Source organism: Nomascus leucogenys, chromosome 17 (assembly GCF_006542625.1).
Source record: "Nomascus leucogenys isolate Asia chromosome 17, Asia_NLE_v1, whole genome shotgun sequence".
Lineage (NCBI taxonomy): Eukaryota > Metazoa > Chordata > Mammalia > Primates > Hylobatidae > Nomascus > Nomascus leucogenys.
In genome coordinates, this window is record NC_044397.1 from 76,976,570 (window position 1) to 76,991,527 (window position 14,958).

Consider the following 14,958-nt stretch of genomic DNA (forward strand, 5'->3'; position numbering starts at 1 on the left):
ATTTAAATAAAGCTAAGATTTTCTTCTGGCCTAGAGGGAAGCTTCATTAAAATCAATTAGTACAAACCTCTGGAGAATGTGGACTTTTTCTAAAGAAGGTTTAAAGAAGAAGGTGCACACAATTACCTTTCCTGGGTCCCCTGTGAATGTGTCACACCTAGACAGGTGGCTGAGTACAAAAAAATGTCCCTGAGAGGGGCCAGGGTAACTCCCTGAGTTCTCCTCGCAGGGAGGTAGGTGTAATTAATCGATGTGGGTGTATTAAGAACGTCATATACATAACCAAGGAGGCTCCAAACAGATGGCACGGATGGTAAGCCGTAAAGGGCAGGCCTAGCGAGATAAAGTTGGTGGCAGGGCTCGCAGGTGAGGCCTGGGCCGGGCGCTGAGGTTGGGGCCACACAGCTGTAGCCGCGCGCCCTGGTCCCTCCTCCCAGCTGCGGCGGCCTCCCACCCGCCCCCGCCCTCCCCCCGCCGCTCCCGACGCCGCCGCCGCAGCCGCCGCCTCCCCTCTGCCTCCCGGTGGCTCCTCGCTCTCCTTCCATCTCTCTCGCCCCCTCTCCCTCCGTCCCGTCCTCGCCGCTCCCCTCACCCCGCCTCTCTCCCCCTCCCCCAGCCTCTCCTCTCCTCACCCCACCCGGCCTCCCTCCCTCCCTCGCCCGCCCGGCGCTCGCAGAGCCGACACCAGGGGGGCTCTCGATGTAGCACCATGACAGGCATCGCCGCCGCCTCCTTCTTCTCCAATACCTGCCGATTCGGGGGCTGCGGACTCCACTTCCCCACCCTGGCCGACCTCATCGAGCACATCGAGGACAACCACATCGGTAAATGGCCCGGGGGTGGGCGGGGGTGCCAGGCGCGCGGAAACTCCTGCCTGGGCGGGGAGCCCCGGAATGGCCAGGGGTGGCCGGCGGGGAGGCAGGCGGCGGGGAGGCAGGCGCGGGGGCGGGGAGGGTGCATGCGAGCCCCGAGGTGGGGGTGGCGGGATGCGGGGGCGCGAGGTGCCGGGGGGCGGGGGGCGGGGAGCGGGCTCGGGTGGGGGAGGGGGCGGGCGCCCCGAGGTGCCGCGGGCGGGCGGGCTGGCGGCTGGGGGACTCAGGGGCGTGCACGCGGGCTGCGAAGTGGTGGGAGCGGGGAGCGCCGCGGCGGGGCGGCGGGGGGTGCGGCGGCGGGGCCGAGCGCCGGCGCGCGGGGCGGAGGGCGCGGCGGGCGGCGGGCTCTGGGCAATGGGCAGGGGCGCGGAGTTAGTTGGCCCGGGTGGTCGGAGTAGCCCGAGACGCTGAGGGCAGCGGAGGGCGGGCGCTGCACGCCGCCGGGCGCTTCCGCCCCGGCTCGAGCTGTCAGGGCTCGGCGGCGGCTGCAGCCGCGGGGAGGTGGAGCGGGGGGGGGCGGGGGTGGCTCCACCGCGGCAGCCATTCCGCTTCCTCCTCCCGCCGCCGCCGCCGCCACTGCGTCCTGTCAGCGCCGGTTGCTAGGTGTGGTGCGTCGGTAGGGGGCCGGGGCCGGCGGCCGCGGGCTGGGGCCGGGGAGCTTGCCCTGTCCCTGGGAGGCGGCCGAGCGTCCCGGGCGGGGCCGGGGACGCGGGCCCGGGGGCTCTGGGTGCCCTCCCCTGCCCCGGCCTGGCGCGGACGCCCGGGCGCTGCGGGCTGAGGTCTTGGGTGCGCCCGCGGGCCGCGCCCAGCGCCCCGGGGTCGACACGCCCTGGAGGCCCCTGCGGCGGCGTCCGCTGGAGAGACACCCCCAGGGCCCATGGCCGGGCATTTAAATGCACCCCGGCTCTGCGATTTGCCTTTCTAATAGTGCTAGGCCCGAGGTGCGCTGGCTGCGCCCTGGAATCGGCGGCGGCCTGCGCAGCGCCGGGGAGGGGGCGCCCCGCAGGATGGCTGCTTTCCCTTCACGCCTGGACCCCTGGACCTTTCAACAAGTCCTCTGATTTGCAGAAGTCATTGCACACATTTTCACACTTCTATTCGGAACCCCTGCTAAGGGAGGTGGGCCGGGTGCATCTGGCTCAGGCGGTCCAACCACCTGCGGAAGGTGTGGCCGACGCCACGAGTTGTCTTGCGTGGGCTAGAAGGTGAAGGGTCCGAGCGATGTCCCAATGGGGCTAATCCAGAGAACCTGTAAATTACCCCAGGAAGTCCAAATGAATGCCATGGATTCAGCTGTGGATGCAGCTCACGTTTCCACAAAGTTGAGAGAATAAATCACGACTGCTGTGTATTTATGCAGGAATAAAATGAGGCAGAACCCTATGCTCCTTTGCTTAGCATAGTGCTGTCTCTGCACACAGTGGCTGCTTAATAAGTGTTGAATGCCTGCTTAGAATGTGATTTGATGGGCCATCCGGAATAGGAGATAATCATGGGAAACGTCTACAAAATGTCTTTCAGAGGAAAATGCTGTTGAGTAATTGTCCAGGTTTTGAAACTTTTCAAGTTTTCAGGCGTCCTTGTAATAGCTTCTTCCATTTCCTCTGCTAAAGGTATGACAGAAGAGCTGGGCAAGTTTTGGTAGTCTTAAAAGCAGTTTAATGGAGCAAGAAATTTGCTGATTCATATCATGATTGAATAGTCATAACTGAAAGTGCTTGAAAGTATTAAATCAGATTTTTCATGATGGCTAGTTTAAAATAAAGAGAAAACACCGGTACTGTGAAGTTCTGGTAGAAATGTTACTAGTTCAAGTTCTTCCCCTTACTCCCAATAATAAGTAAAAAATAAGAAATATAAATAATGCTATAAATTAATATGTATGATATAAGTAATATAAATAAATAATATCTCTTGACATAGGGAAGGCTGTCATTGCATGTCCCATTCATTCTCGCTAACAGTTATTTCAGAATAAATTATAATTTATGTAAGCTGAGTAATAGTTTTACCCCATTGCCTACCTACTTAGACAAGCTGGTTAAAAGACAGTATAAATTGTATTTATTAAAATATGTTAAAGACAGTTATCCTTCTTGAGGATTTAGTTTGAGATGGTTTAAAACTTGGTGAATCATGAGGTTTTTTTTTTTAAGTGCAGAAATTGTCTTAATATTTTGCACACATTTTTTAAGAAGGTTAAGAGTTTGATACGTTTTCTCAAACTCAGCTTTGAAGTAATGCTACCTCATTCCCAGAAGGCTAGTGTTGTCTTTTTAATAGTGAAAATATGGAAAAATTAAGTTTACAGCAATAGCAGTGACCTAGGTGAACTGTGTCGCAGGGCTAACACAGTTGAAAACAGTTTGAACCAGCAAACTTTATGAAAAGCAAATGTTAAAATGAACAAACACTTGCAATTCCCAGGATGAAGAGGCTCAAACTATTATACACCTCTGCTGGGGAGAGGCCCTTTACTATCAAAGGCAGCCCTATATGCAGAAAGAAGTAAGAATTGATCTTAAGAAGAATAAAAATATCCCGATTAGTAGATAGTGTCATATAAATACACTTTTGATGAAGAGACATGGGTGAAAATATAAAGCATTTTGTCAAAGTTCTAGACAGGTATTGTTATGTGGTATTTATCGTTTGTGATTCAATCCATAAGTATTTGGAGACCGTTATTTTTAATGATTGGCTTACTGACTTCATGTCTGTTGGTGCGTGGTTACATTAAAAAGATTCATGAAAAGAATAAGAGATGTATTATTTTGCTTTTAATTTGTTCAACAGTCTTGTTATTTAGCAACCATGAGTATTAGAGATATGCTTAGGCGAGCATTCCATTTTGGGGGCCTATCTGGGTTATTACCTTTAGCCACTAGTAAAAACCCTTAAACAGCGATAAAATGAATATTTGTGGGAATATGGTGTGTTTCTTGCTTGGCAGATTTTTCAAGGCCTGTATTTTTCATTATAAAAGTATTATGTTTAGTTTGGATTAATTAAGTGCATTAAGTTGAGAATAACTCTCTGTTATCTTATACGTGTATGCTTAACTTTTGTTTTTAACTGTTTTCCTCTCCCCATAATGAACAAGGATTTGGGGGTTTTGGAACCAAGGGAAGTGTGATTTTCACCATCCACTGTTTTAGCTCTTTTCCCTCCTGGAAGAGTGCTGTACCGGTGTTCCTGTTTTCTTTCTTGCATTTCACTGCTGGTTCAGTACTGCAGTACCTGTCTCAGTGTATACACTGAATATCCTAGCTAAAACTCTCCCCCATCCCCACTTAAATTTAAATTGCCTAGAAATCCCATAGCCCTGCAACTGTGAAGTGCTTCTCCATCAATTTTGTTATCAATTCATTCATAGGTCTGAGTCTGTTACATGGAGATGGGAAAAGCAGATCCGAGTTTGCTTGCTTCTTATTTTGAGTAGATAATTGAGTTTGTAGAAACACTCTTGGTATGAACATGCTAGATAGATGAAGTTAAACTGGTAACTGGGAATCTTAGAAACACCAGGAGCACTAAATTTAGCGCTGAAGGTCATGTCCCAGACTCATGAAATGCCTGCTACAACCCTGCATCCCAGTGCTATGAAATCGTTATGACTTTTCGTCTCAGAAACAACTGTTGAATCATTCTTATTTGATTATTTGGTGCATCTTTAAAAGTGCCTCTGCATTTTGAATTTATTTATGTAATAATATATATTGAGTCCCTAGTTTATGCCAGGTAAAGTTATGAGCACTTGATATTTTTTGGTTAACAGAATGAAAATATCACTCTTTAGGAAGTTTATATTCTAGGATAGGGGGCCAGACAATAAACAATTGAAGTGTGTGATACACAGTATGTTGGGAGGTGGTTAGTGATACAGAAAAGAGAAAAACTAGATCGGGGTCCGGAGGGTTGGGAGGAGAAAGTATTAGAATTTTAAATAGATTGGTCAGGGTGGGCCTTGCTGAGAGGCTGATATGGGAGACAAAACCTCGAAGGAGGTGTGAGAGTTAGTCATGAGGACATTCCGGGCACAGGCAGTGCACAGGCCCCAAGGCAGGCCTGCACCACTTGAATAGAAACACAGGAATCTGACCCAGTTCAGTTATTCATGTGATAGTACCAGACTAGCAGGTCATTTAGAACTTTCCTCAGATGTTAGGATCCTCAGCTTTGCTATTGGAACATTTCCCCGCAAGGGCCCAGTTAAGGGGCAGAGTCTCATTGACCAAGAATGGCTTACATTAGCTATGACTTGGTTCTTGACCCCGAGTATCAACAGGTTTCTTGTGGTGAGTCTCTACTTGTTAGTTTCCTCATCTCCAAAACCCGGGTAATAAACCTATAGTGCTTCATTTCATAGTATAGATTTATAAACCATCTAATTAATAAAGGTCAAAGTTTCCGGAAAGAAAAATAAAAAAAACTATATCAAAAATATAGAATTTAGCTCCTAAGATGATTTAGTAAATATTTGCATTATCTTCTCAAAGGAGCATCACAGTGTACTAAATAGATAAGTTGTACAATGTGTCATAGGCCCTTATTACTCCCACTTTTAGGTGAGCTAACTAAGGTACAGTTTATAATTGCCTAAGCTTTTGTGGCTGATGTGTGTGATTTGAGATTTGAATTCCAGACAGGTATGCAAAGCTAAGCCTATGCCAATTGCCAATTAGGTGAAGAACGCGACAGTCCCCTCCTCACGTCCCCTCACATGATTGGTCTGTGTTTCCTCCTTTAGAAAGTAACTGAACTCGAGATGAAGGTCATCTGAGCAGTGGCATAGCGAACCCAGCCTGCTTGGAGTTAAACACACATGTCTGCCACTTGCCAGCCGTATGACCAGGGACAAATTAACCGTTCTGTGCCTCCTCTGTAAAATGAGGGTAGTAGCAGCATCCATTTCACAGAGTGGTTAATGAGGATTAAGTGAGATAATATATGTGAAGTATTTATCTACAATAATAAGTTGTCTACATCATCTAGTTTCTTGCCATTTGTGTATCTGCTAAATAAATATGTAATCCTACTGTCAAAGTCTACCTTCGAGATTAACATGGGTTGTATCCACCTATATTAGTGGTGCTGTTTTGGGCATTTTATAGCTGTGTGACATCATCAGGCTCTTCCTGGGAAGGACTGAGAATGGGAAATAGGAGACCCCTCAACAGTCTAGTGCTGGTGTTACAGCCTCTGGCCATGTTCTCTGTTGTGTGGCCAGAGGCACTTTACACCCTGGCAGAGGCATTTGCCACAGTGGACTGGGAAAGTGGTGTCAAAGCCAGCGGCTTCCAACATGGCCTTTCCTTGTGGCCTGAATTTATTTGAAAAAATCCAGGACTAGAAAGAGGCACTGTGCCTTGGGCCTGTGGGTGCATTCCATTGAGGACACTTCCTGTGGGGAGAAGGAATGACTGAATGAATAAATGAATGAATGAAAGGCTTGTTGCTGCCTGCCCTGCTCTCTGCCTGTGCCCTGTGGCTTGGCGGCAAGATCTCCCTGTTACTCCCAGGGTTCCCGAGAAGCCCCCAGGTGTAATGCTAGGAGAAGTTTTAAATGCATGTGCATACACACACACACACACACACACCCTATAAGCAGGATAAGGGAACCCGAAATCTGAAACTTTACGGCAGTCTCCAAAACTCTGTCTTCATTGGTTTTTCCATTAGCCTCTTCTCACCTGTAAAGTCAGATCATCCTTTATAAAACATCACTGTTGAACATCCTGTCTCATAAGTTTCACACGCTTCTAATTGTTTTCATTTAGTATACACATTTTCTGACATGTGACCGAAATGTACAGACACCAAAACTCTGCCTGTAACTGACTGGGTTGACAAAAACCTCCATATTCTTCAGAAAATGGTTTCCTTTAGAGTTCATATATTTTGGAGATATCTCCTACATTGACAGTTCTAGGAATACAAACTGACAGCTGTTTTGAGAAAACCCAATTCTTCCCGTAGATGACAGTGAGGACGCCTTAAGGCTGGCACAGGCTGGTGACACTTGATGAGGGGCTTCCCTGGGACTGTTTGGAAGCCAGAGGCCTGGTGCTGTAGACTGAGTCTGAGAGACAGGAGGCAATGTTTCTGAATTCCTTAAAAATCCTCCTTTTCTAGTTTTAGCTTCTAGGGCAACAATCATATATACCCCACATTCCCTTATATTTCTCCACTGCATTCTTACCCCCACCTTCAGATCTTGACAGTGCAGATGTGTCCTGTATACGAAGAAATGCTTGCTGGATTGTAGATACTCATTTTGTTTCATGGCGAGGTAATAGATTTATTCCATGTTGACCTGGCTGACGTATTAAATTGAAAAATGTTCTTTATTTAGAATCTGAAGATAGGAAACCATAGATGTCAGAAATTTATTATGTGTGTATTTTTTAAAAGCGCCTTTCATTTAATGTATTTAATTGGTGTAAAGAAAATTGTATTTTCCCCTTGCTGTAAGTACTGGAATGTTGCAGTAGTTTTCACCTACTTTTTTGTTTGTTTGTTTGTTTTAAAGCTAGCTGCAAGCAGGGACCAGATTAGTGGATATCCTCTTTAAGGGTGAAGTCTTTCCAATTGCTGTCAACTTTGGCAGGAGTCAGAGGGACTCTTCTTGGGTCACTAACGATAGACCGTCTGCCCAGCACCAGAGAGCACTGATAGTCCCCTGACGGCCATTGTCCCTTGCCCAGCTCACCTACTGGCCTCCCAAGAAAGCACTGTTTATTGTCTGCCAGACCACAATGGTGACTTTCTCCTGAGATAGACCTCCTTGAAGGGACATGGTCTGGATACCAGGTTAATAACACTGAAAAACTCACCATTTCTTTGGTATTATAGATAGTATTGATATATAGAAATAAATATATATTTTAGACACAAAGGCATGTAGGATATTTAACACATATATAAATAATACATGTATATGTCTAATACACATACCACATATATGTGTGTACGTATATCTATATGTGTGTATATATTTATGTGTGTATATGTATACATTTATATTATACATTTTTTCCCTCTCTCTCTTTCAAGATCACCATGGATAGTGAGGACAACCACACATTTTTTAGTATTTCCTATGTTAGTGCTTAAAACAGTACTTCCTATCTCTAAGGATTTGAAATTTATTTGGAGAGACCAGACATGTACAGACTGAGATAAATGATGAATAATAATAGGGACCACAGAGGCAGATTTATTGTGAAGCTAATGAAGCTCCAGCCCCAGGGCCCCTGATTTGTACAACACATTCTTTGCCGTTTTTGAATATATTGCCAGGGCCCACCCAGCACTTTCCAGGGCCCTGGAGGAGCCCTAGCCGTATATGTAGCTGGGCCTTCATGGGATCATAACTGGTAAAATTGGAAGAAGATTTTAACAGCAATCCTTAATGTTTTTCTTTCTCGTTCTGACTTCCCTGCTGTCACATTTCTGTTTGGGTTTGATGAGATTGGACTTGGAGGTGCTTTTGAGATCTAGCTAGAGGGAAGTCGAATTGGGTCCACATTTTGTTTGAGTTTAGTGGGATGTATTTATGTAGTTCACAGTCATCTCTGTGTCAAGTTATCCCTAGCCATCCTAGTGTAGAAATTGCTTCACAGGATCTCCGCCCACTGTGCCAGCTCACCTGGGGTCCTTACGCAAAGGGGAGGGTCAGAGAGAGAATTGCAGTGTTAACGGGTACCATGACATCTGCTGTGGGATGGTTTATGGTGTATGGAGCCAGGTCTGTGGAGAATTCTTTCACTTGTTAAATGTGTAAAATTCTACGTGGAGAATTCAGTTCTTATCTAAGTGTAGTCAGTATGAAAATTCTCTTCTTTTAGGAATATACTCAATAATACAAATATACTATTAGAAATGCACCATTTTTAATGGGAATTTTGTGTTTAAGATTCCTGTTCATTTGACATGAATATGCCTGATACCAAAAATACTGACAACAAATTGGTTAATGAGTATCATTGATAAAAAGAATGTTTGAAGTTAGTCATTGCATGAGAAAACTTGAAATGTCCTGGATTTTCATGGCTCATATGTGAAAGAAAATTAAGAGATGTGATTACAGGTTTGACAACAATCCTAAAAATGTATATGTCATTGCCAATAAAGAACTATAAGGCTAAAAGTAACTTTTCTGAATTGTCAATAATTAGGAATAAATTTTGGTCACCCATGCTTGAGGGGAGATTGATTCATCTTTCTGCCCTGTGCAAAATGATATGAATATAAGTCATTGTGATATGAGGATTCATCAGAGTATATAGCCCAAAAGAAGTATTTATAGTAGTAGTGTGTCAGGAAGTTAATTAATACACATACTGGGTTCTTTTCCTGGATTCTGATTTTAGGATGTTTTGGTATTGTGGCTTGTAAAATTTTGTGATTTGTTGTGATTTCTTAATCTCAATAGATAATCACTTTTGTAAACATTTTATAACATTCAATTTTTTTTCATAAGAAAAGTTTGAATCTGCAGGCCCACAAAACTTGGGTCTATTCCTTGAACTCCCAGTTCGGGAATCATTACTATGTGCCACAGACAGTGCTAAATAATTTTTGTATAGTATTTCATTGGCGCTCACAGCAAGCCTGTGAAGTAGACATTACCGCTATCCTATAAGTACTGCCTTCCGCTTTGGAGTTAAATATGCTACCATATTAGTTAAATAACACAACTAGTGAAATATGAACTAGAGTGTTTGTTTATATTGGTATAAAACAGAAATATTTTTCTTCAGGACAGAAAGCCTCTTTTACCTCAGTAAATACCATTATTTTAATGGGTCTTACCCTCTCTGTCCTGTAGCCCCTGCCCACAGCTGCACCAGCGAGGGTGTGCTCTGAACTGTGTGGTCACCTCCTGTGCGCTGTTTCCTCCCCCAGAAACTCAGGGTCTTGTCATCATCCTATCCTCCTCCCCAAGACGTGTTTTCAGAAATGGTATGAAAATAAAAATTGAGAAGTACTTTGGACTGTGAAAAAAATAAATTACAAAGGTAACTTTGGACAGTGAAAAACACCTTTGAAATTAATTTCTGTAGGTTTGCATCTATGAGGGCTATATATTTATATGTTTATGTGTTTATGGCATTCACACAAATATCCATTATGCAATTAGTCCAGTATAGTTTATATTAAGGGAATCTGAAAAAGACTCTTTTTAAAGCTGATTTAAAAAGGAAATTGATTTTCCTTGTTAAATTGCCAGGGGTATTTGGTACACAGGAGGCAGAGGCCTGGGTGGCGAGAAGCATGGACTGTGAAGCTACACAGAATTGGATTTTGAATCCTCCTGATCTCACTAACTTGAGCTTTTCAAACTTGGGCAGCTCTTACAGTCTTATTTGTATGAGATAGTAATACTATTATTTATTATTTGGGGGGGTCCCGAGATTGATTTTCCTTTCACAGTACCTACTGGCTAGTTGCTTTAATATGCATTATGCAGTGTTAGTCCCATGTGACGCAGGAGGAAGCCAGGACACAGAGCAAAGAACAGCCAGGAAAATGCCCGGCGTAGCCAGGGCCGGCTTTGCTGCCAGGTGTTCCCATATACTCAGTGCTTGCTCTTTACAGCCTAAGTTGTGATCTTTTACAAGATGTTTGCATTTTCATTGAAGGCTCTTCCGCACCTGAAAGTCTTGCAGAAATAAATACAGAAAGGCTGGATTTCCACGAAGAGCAGTGTGGATGGGAGCAGTATGGATAGTTGATGACATATTTTGATGCCGGTTGTCTGGTTGAGGTAGAAATGTTTCTGAATGTGTCAAGGCTTCTGAAGAAAACACTTAGGTAGGACAGGAGGGTCCATGAGCATCCCATCACAGTAACAACAATGAAAACAATAATTTGGCAGTTCTAAAATGGTTGTAATTACTGAATTGTCTAAAGATGCTAACTGGTTTTCTCTCCTTCACTGATGATTATTTAGGGATAGGTTCTCCTGACAAACACAATACCTAACCCTCTACACACACACACACACACACACACACATCAACTTCTCTTTTACTTCAGATTTCCAAAATTAAAATCATGTAATTATGTTCATGTACTTTATTTTATTATTATTTTTCATACAGGGTCTTGGTATGTTGCCCAGGCTGATCTTGAACTTTTGGGCTCCAGCAATCCTCCTGCCTCAGCCTTCTGGTAGCTGGGATTGCATGCACATGGCCCAGTACTCAGCTCATGTACTTTATTTTAAAGATTTTTTTTTTTTTTGACCAGCGGTACATATGGGGCCCAACTGTAAACACTGTGAATTAAGCACTGAAAACCGTCAGTGCTCGTGGCCTATGTGTAGAGCCCTCACTGCTGGATGCTTCCCTGGTGCCATCCACAGAGAAGGCACACGTCAAGTCCTGTCACTCCAGCACCAGTCCTTAAATCACTTCTGCAGGAGCACATCTGGGCTTAAAATTGAAGCACTCGTTTTCTTACCTAATTCATTTAGCGAGAGCCTCTCGAATGCTAATTTAGCTGCCTGATTTTCCATATATGGCATAATTATGAAAGTAATGGCAAAAGCAGGGGAATCTGTAGAGACATACTTGTACAGTTTTCTGTTAAGTAAATTGAACACCATGGTAATAGGCATAAATAAGCAGAAATTATGCCCAGGCTTCCTCAGGTATCAAACATCACATGAAGGAAATGGGGTTTTTGAAGTTTCTTTGTAAACCCAAGCTAAGTACTTCTTATGGAAAGCTGTGGCCTCAACAGTTCCCAGTTAACTTTTTCTAGGCCTCTCTTTTCCTCATTGAGCTCATCTCAGTTTACTTGGGAATCTCACCGGCTGGTAGACTGTGGAGTATGACTCATCTTCAGGACTGAGAGCAAGTGTCACACAGGTGTTTTGCAGCCCTCATGTAACTTAGAGATAGTTTAGATTTTAGAAAGATGCCAAGTACATCTTTTAATAAGATCTTTCTGACACTAGACATCTGGAGTTTGGCATCAACTCAACCAAATGGTTGATGATGTGTGATTTAAACTAATGTGTCTCAATATTCTGCCCAGATTGGAAACTCCCTTTTATACGTTGGCTCCACTTCAGCACTTTCAGGGGCCCACACCAAAATATTTGCTGTTAAAATATGCAAACATCACACAGAGAAATCAAGAGATTAATGTATAACGTTAAGTTATATATGCGCTTCACTTCAGATGTTAGAATAAAGGAATCGTCTTTTGTCAATCCCTGGAACTATCATGGCACCTTCAATGTAATATATCTAACATAACTTGTAATGAGAATGATTCTCATCTGTGGCTTGTGGAAAATCAGCCTTATTGATTTATAAATCACACTGTGTATGTCAGTGTTTACACCAGTACTTTAACACATGGGTTGCCATTCACAATCACTTGGGTGAAGCGGGGGAAAAAAGGTTTCCCGGGTTCCATCCCCAGAGCTTCTGATGCAGTTGGCCTGGAATGGTCTGTGTCAGGGCCTATGTGTTCTTAGCCCTTCAGAGTTGATTCTAATGTGTTGCCAAGGTTGGGAACTCATTGGGTTACACTAATGAAATATCGAGCATTGGGAGGATTGTGTTGTTTCAAAAAGGAATCAAACTTTTAAAGGGGTGTGTCCATTTTGGGTTTCAGTTCTGTGGGTGTAGTTTTTAGTTTTACTGGAGGCAGGCCTTTAATATACAGCAAGTTTGATCCTGTGTTACTATCTCAGCTATGTAGTTAGAGTAGAAATGCTCAAACCGGGGAGCCTGTGGTGGTGAAAGGATCTCAAACTCACATGTCTCAGGACACAGTGTATGAGGGAAGTAACCAAGTTCAATGCAGTGGGGCGTGGCGGAGACTTTGGCAAACTGAAGAGTCTTTGCTTTGCTTAAAAAGGCAGCCGATACCCAGTGTTGCCATGTTGGAGTACAGGCCCTTTGTTGGCAGATGCTTTTATTTATTATTATTATTTGAGAGAGAGAAGCTAGGAATTAAGATTTTTACGTGAAACTCATTTTTTTTTTTTTTTTTTTTTTTTTGAGATGGAGTCTTGCTCTGTCGCCCAGGCTGGAGTGCAGTAGCGCGTCTCAGCTCACTGCGAGGTCCACCTCCCGGGTTCATGCCATTCTCCTGTCTCAGCCTCCCGAGTAGCTGGGACTACAGACGCCTGCTGCCACGCCCGGCTAATTTTTTGTATTTTTAGTAGAGACGGGGTTTCACCATGTTAGCCAGGATGGTCTCGATCTCCTGACCTCATGATCCACCCGCCTCGGCCTCCCAAAGTGCTGGGATTACAGGCGTGAGCTACTGCGCCCGGCCGAAACTCATCTTTAAATGCTGGCAACTAATACAGATGGGTTTAAAAACATTGTGCAAGACAACTGCTCCACTCCACCCAATCACTGTATTTAATAAGAGCCATTGATGACAGGCCATGTGCTTTAATGAAGCACGTATGAATGGCGGGGTGCGAAGTAAACCTTGTATACCATTGCTTCCTGCAAAGAAGCTATCTGAACTATAGAAGGTATAATGAAAAGAATAGTAGCTTATAGTGGTTTTTATTCAAAATTTCCATTGTTCTTTATGAAGCAGTTAACTATTTTTTAACATGAAAACATTGTAATTAAAACTTTTTGTTTTATACCAAATTCTAGAATGATGAGCCTTAATCCTAAAAGTGTATTAAGATTATTATCAGTACCATTTCCTTCACCTGGGAAAAAAAGCAGGACCACTGAAAAACTCTCTCCAGAGTGTTTTTATTGTGGCAAAAACCCTTTTGCAAGTGAATTGAGCATCCTATCATTTAAAAACGGAAAGGAAACTTACAGATGATCTAGGCCAACTAGCTAATTCCGTCGATGAAAATTTAAAGTCTTGAGTGAGTGCAGGTGCTTGGACGAGAAAAGTTGAGAGAACAGCAGTAAGCTATGGTTCAGTGTGAGGTTCCTGGAGCTCGCTTGCCTCACTTGGGATCCTGGCTTTGCTCCTGTCAAGTTATAGAACCTCTCTGTGCCTCATTTTCTTCCTCTGTAAGATGGGGTGATAGTATGCACATATCACAGTGTTTTGTGAGACACCATCTATATTCAGTGTGCTAGCTGGTGAATTCTGAAGAAAAGAAAGCTGTCTGGTCGTTTCCCTTCCTTGTCTTTTGCTGGAGGCTGGGGCGGAGGTTTTACTATGAAGCGGTTATGCGTGCCACTGGAATCCCACAGGCTACGTGACCTTGGCCAACTTATTTAATTCCTCTAGCCCTCCGCTTCTGTGCAATGAGGATGGGAATAGTATTTATCTCCCAGTGTTGTTATGAGGATTAAGTAGAAACATGATTACGAAGGGCCTGGAGATCAGGAAGCCCCCACACATGTTATAACACTGATAGGATTTACCTTTTTTTTGCCTCCATGGTGATGCTCCCTATGCCACATACTCCTCAAAGTCTCCTGTCCTCTTCATGTTTCCGTAATATCACAGGAGAAAAACAATCAAAATAACCATATACATTTCTGCTTTTTGTTAAATATTTTAACTTGGAGATATTTGGTGAAATTTGATTTCCCTGGTAGAGTTTTGGTTTGTGTTTGTGTAAGTCATACTGAGTGGTCATAGGAATTCATGAGCTGTTAAAACATTCCACACACAAATTCTTGCTGTTTGAAAATATACCAGCCTTAATTTAGTATTGTTTATCCAGATTTAAGTTTTTGAGACATTAGATCATGTGATTGGAAATACTTCCATGTTTGATAAATATAATTTTCTGTTTCAGAAAGATGGCATTTCAAGAGTCTAGAGAGGTTTGTTAATCTTATAAGCAGAAAACATAATTATTACATGTTGCAACAACCAAGCAATGGAAAAAACGAGATGATTTTATATGTTTGGTTTGTAAAGGTTTGTTGTGAATCATTCGAAAGATTTGTAGGGCTTTTATGAAGAAATCCAAGAACATGACTATAGGACTCACAAAATGCCATGCCTTCCTCTTTAAGGGGCTGTGCATCTCTTTAATAATAGTCCTTGAAATGTTGCAGACTTAAATGCTGGAAGCTTCTCAGGAAAACCCCAGGCTGGGCCTTGTTTTAGAAGCTTG

General features: G+C 43.7%; 1 protein-coding gene and 1 long non-coding RNA gene across 2 annotated transcripts in view; one reads left to right on the forward strand and one right to left on the reverse strand.

The window, feature by feature from the left end:
• LOC100595419 overlaps nt 1-910 on the reverse strand; it is a 65,149-nt gene extending 64,239 nt beyond the window's left edge. The window contains exon 1 of the long non-coding RNA XR_004026330.1: nt 748-910. This is a non-coding gene — a long non-coding RNA (uncharacterized LOC100595419). The remainder of the gene's footprint in view (nt 1-747) is intronic.
• Nucleotides 475-14,958, forward strand: part of JAZF1 (JAZF zinc finger 1) — a 352,445-nt gene continuing 337,961 nt past the window's right edge. The window contains exon 1 of the mRNA XM_030795574.1: nt 475-824. Within this exon, the coding sequence (XP_030651434.1) occupies nt 710-824 (115 nt within the window). The 5' untranslated portion in view covers nt 475-709. The remainder of the gene's footprint in view (nt 825-14,958) is intronic.